At 54.7% G+C, this 3,935-nt stretch overlaps 1 protein-coding gene across 1 annotated transcript; it reads right to left on the bottom strand.

Moving 5' to 3' along the window:
- Positions 1–320: 320 nt before the first annotated feature.
- Positions 321–1,857, bottom strand: CALCA (calcitonin related polypeptide alpha). Its single transcript, XM_062495250.1, has 3 exons — positions 1,772–1,857; positions 1,358–1,489; positions 321–554 (listed from the first exon to the last, which is right to left on the bottom strand). Exons 1-3 carry the CDS (start codon positions 1,855–1,857, stop codon positions 356–358), a joined length of 417 nt encoding a protein of 138 aa, XP_062351234.1. The 3' UTR covers positions 321–355.
- Between the last annotated feature and the right edge of the window lie 2,078 nt (positions 1,858–3,935).

The raw sequence follows: 3,935 nt of genomic DNA, 5'->3' as shown, positions 1-3,935 counted from the left end.
CAAGCAAATCTCATCCTTATAGAAAAATAGGTTTATTGAACAAGTGCATGGGCAAGCACAAAAGGAGTCTACTTGTACATTTAGCAGCCAGAAATAAAGAACCTTTTTTAGAATTTTTTTTTAATCAGTGTCTAAGAAAATCATTTGGAATGTCAAGGCAGTGCTGATCATTTTTATTTATTTTTTTCCCCTAGTTTGGTATGCATGTTATGTTCCTGGTCTTCCTAACATTAGGTCCATCTCAAACATTCTCTGTCGAAAACAGAATCAAAAGAACACAGCACAGTTAGCAATCAAAGTTAGATCCACATGCATCAGGTTAAAAAAGGGGGAGGAGGGGGAGAAATAAGCATGTCTAGTTGTTTCCTAGGGGTTCCCCATAGCTTGCATAGCGTTCATGTTCCAGGTCACTCAGCACATTCCGTTTCTTGCCAGGAGTTCCAGCCCCGACGTCAGTGCGAGGGTAAGTTTGCAATTTGTGCAATTCTTGAGACAGTTTGCCCAGCACACAAGTACTCAGACTGGCACAGCGCTTGGAAATGGGTCTATCCAGGCTGCAGGGGGGAAAAACAAATAAAAACATGCCCAGAGGAAGAGTAACCTCAAACATGCACATTCATGCATTTCTTCCCTACATAAAAGATCTACCATTAGGAAACTTAAAAGTTCATTCAAAATAAATCCAAACCCTTCACATCACATTCCATGCAAGGCAAGTCCATACAAAAGCAGTCAGAAGGAAAACACTATCTGTTAATGAATCCAATTTTGTTGACAAGCAAGTCCATTAGCCTTTTGGATGCTTATATAGTCAGAGGTCAGGAAGTTGAACTTCCCCCATATCCCGCATGCTGTTCAGTGTCTCATCCATCCCCATGCATTGCAATGCAAATCCTGTTAGGATAATGCAAATGTTCCTGCATGCCTTTGGTCCAGGGACAGTGGCTTCGTGCATCAGGAAGAGCACATCCCTCCTGCCAGGGACTTTCCATGCCTTACAACAGCATGCACTTGCACGACAGAGAATCCAAGAGCGACTGAGTAATCCCCTAACACTCCCATTGGGAGGACATACCTTTTGCTGCCATATTTTAACACAACCTACTCACTCAAGCTCAAATCGCCCTCCACTTTCAGAAGTAAGAGACAGATAGAAGCAGGTTAACTAGGTGGAAGCCATTCTGTTGACACCAACACTAGGATGTCTCTGCAGTATCATCCTTCACCAGTTAGCCATAACCCCAAGAAAACAAAAAGATCTTGACCTGCAAAGGGTCTGCTCAAATGGCTTTTGCTAAGTATCAAACAAGTAACACTCCCACATTGCTTTTCTGCTGCCCAGGACTGCAGTCCTTACCTGTTCCCCTCGGAGGCTTGCTCCAGCTCTTCTGCTGTCATCTGTATGAACTCTTTCACCAGCGCATTTAACAACCTCCGAGCTTCGTAGTCACTGAGAGTCACTCGATCTGTTATGGACCCCAAGCCAGGTCTAGGCAGAGGCAAGGCAAACAGGGTAAATAAACCCCAGACTGCTGCAGAGAGGGGTTTGACAGGCTGTGTGTCACTGACAGTGCCTTTCAGGGTGTGAATATGCAAACCCCGATGCGCTCCCCTCACGCGCGGCGTTAGGCGGTTTAAAGGTGCAATCAAAACGCCGCAGCACAAAAAGCAGCCACCTTTATCCTTCACCGTTGTCTGTTTCCCTCTCAAGAATATTAAGCATTTTCATATCATTCAGACAGAACACTCAGCAACAGGACCTGCTTCTTACCTGACTGGGGCTGCCTGGAAGCTGTCCATCTGGCACACAACCAAGGCATAAACAGCAAGGAAAGATGAAATCTTCAGCATAACCATGATTTCTTCTCTACAACAAAGAGGTACATCAAACAATGGCTGTTTTCCAACCCTCTCAATCCTGAAAGTTCCACTAAAGAGGTCATTGCTTCCTTGCCACAAGTAGCACAGACATGAACAGCTTTGTATTTTAAATTCACCTTTTTGTTTATTTTGATTATTGTTACTGTGCTTTAATTTTCTCAAAATTGTATTATAGCTTAGCACTATTACAGGACAGAAAAGCATGGCTTTGTAGACCTGCAGATATTTGCATTCAACTTAAAGCAGTTTTCCTCAAACTGGCAGAAAATACGTTCCTCTAACTGCTGCACGCAATGTCACAGACTGTGCATTCGATGCGGACAGGTACAAATCCCAAGGAAAAACAATAAGTGTTTAACATTTTTGAGAGCGAAGTGCCCCTAATAGCACTTTACCTGAAGCTGCTTGCTTCTCGCCAGCCAGCACACTAACACCCCAGATCAGATTACACTAAGAATTAAGTAGTTTAATTTCAATAAATTACTCTGAAACCAGAGAAGAGGGTAAATTAAAAATCAGTCAAAAAAGCTATAAAAAACATGTATTATTGAAGATTTGAGGTACACCTCTCTCATAGCATCAGTATCTCAGACTCCGAGGAGCACATCACAACCACCATATCATCCTCACTTTTGCCAGCTCCCAGCACTCGAAGGGAACTAAGACCCCGCTTCCAAAGGATGCTCCCCGGGCCGCCCTGGCCGCGACTTTTGCCGCGGCACTTTTTCCTGGCCGGACAAGCCACGCCGCATCGGCGGGGTGACGAAGTGAGAGCGCGGGGAAGGACTGTCCCCCCCGCCTCGGCTCTCGCTGACCCGCGCACACGAACGGAGGTGCCAAAGCCCCGCGCCCCGGCGGAGACGCGGGGCACAGGGAGACGCGGGGCACAGGGAGACGCGGGGCACAGGGAGACGCGGGGCACAGGGAGACGCGGGGCACAGGGAGACGCGGGGCACAGGGAGACGCGGGGCTTACCGGGGTGCGGAGCGGAGCGCAGGAGCGGAGCCGGTGCCGCTGTCGCCGCCGATCCGCGGTGTCACGCACTGCCCGCCGCCCCCTTTATACCTGCCGCCGCCGCCGCCTGCGTGGGCACCCGCGCGCCCCCGCCAGCCAATCACAGGGCCGGCCGCCCGGAGGGGCCCGCTCGGCCATTGGGCGCCACTTGTGCCCGGCGGTGACGTCATGGCCCGCTCCTCGAGTGTCCCATTCACAAAAAATCGCGGCGCGGCGCGGCCGGGGCGCTGCGCAGGGCGGGGCGGGACCGGGCCGGGCCGGGCCGCTCCCCCGCTGCACCGCTCACGCGTGGCGACCTCTGCAGCGGTGGGACCGCATTGCAGAGCGGGGCCGCTCCCTCCCCGGGAATTCCCGTCCCCTCCCCCCGGCCGCCGCCGCGGCTCCGGAGCTCAGCCCGGTTGTACCCGCGCGGGGGTGTCGGGGGTTCCGCAGCGGGGCACGGACGGGATGCGCGGCAGCTCCGATCGCCGCCCGAAGGGAGCGCACCAGGGCCGCCTCAGCTCCTCGGCAGAGCGGGGAGAGCTGGCGGCGACACCCGCCGCTCCTCACCGGGGCGAGGGACGAGCGGCACCTGCCAGCAGCCCCGCGGCGGCAGCGAGCGCTTCCCGTGCTCTGCCCTGCCGTGCCGGGGCCGCGGAGTAACTCCGCGCTCCGAGACGAAACCGTCAGCATCGGCACCGCCTCCGTCGCACAACTTCAGGGGCAGGTGCAGCGCCTTTCCGCGCCCGAGAAGGGGGGCTCGGCCCCGCGCCGCCCGACGGGGATTACCGGGCAGCTGCGCGCCGCCCATGCATCACCCGCCGAGGACCCTCTGTCACGGCAGCGCCTGCCTGCTCAGGATGTTTGCCCGGCCGGGTGTTTGCCTAGGAGCAGCAAGCACCGGCCCGGCGGGGGCGGCCGCGGGGAGACTCGACACGGGGGGGGTCGCGACCGTGCTGCCTCCCGGAGAGGGCGCGGGCAGGGGGGGAAGCGCCCCGGGAGAGATGCTCTGCAGCGCCTGAGCGCGAGAGAGCGCTTTCACCGCCCCCGGAGAGAGGGGG

Source organism: Cinclus cinclus, chromosome 6 (genome assembly GCF_963662255.1).
Source record: "Cinclus cinclus chromosome 6, bCinCin1.1, whole genome shotgun sequence".
NCBI lineage: Eukaryota > Metazoa > Chordata > Aves > Passeriformes > Cinclidae > Cinclus > Cinclus cinclus.
The sequence above is the reverse complement of the archived record's forward strand: the minus strand, read 5'-3'. Positions and strand labels throughout refer to the sequence as shown.

Coding starts and splice junctions, on each gene's coding strand:
- CALCA (XM_062495250.1), bottom strand. CDS start 1,857: ATGGTTATGCTGAAGATTTCATCTTTCCTTGCTGTTTATGCCTTGGTT. Junction 1,490..1,771: donor TTCCAGGCAGCCCCAGTCAG/GTAAGAAGCAGG, acceptor GCCTCTGCCTAG/ACCTGGCTTGGGGTCCATAA. Junction 555..1,357: donor CAAGCCTCCGAGGGGAACAG/GTAAGGACTGCA, acceptor TCCCCCCTGCAG/CCTGGATAGACCCATTTCCA.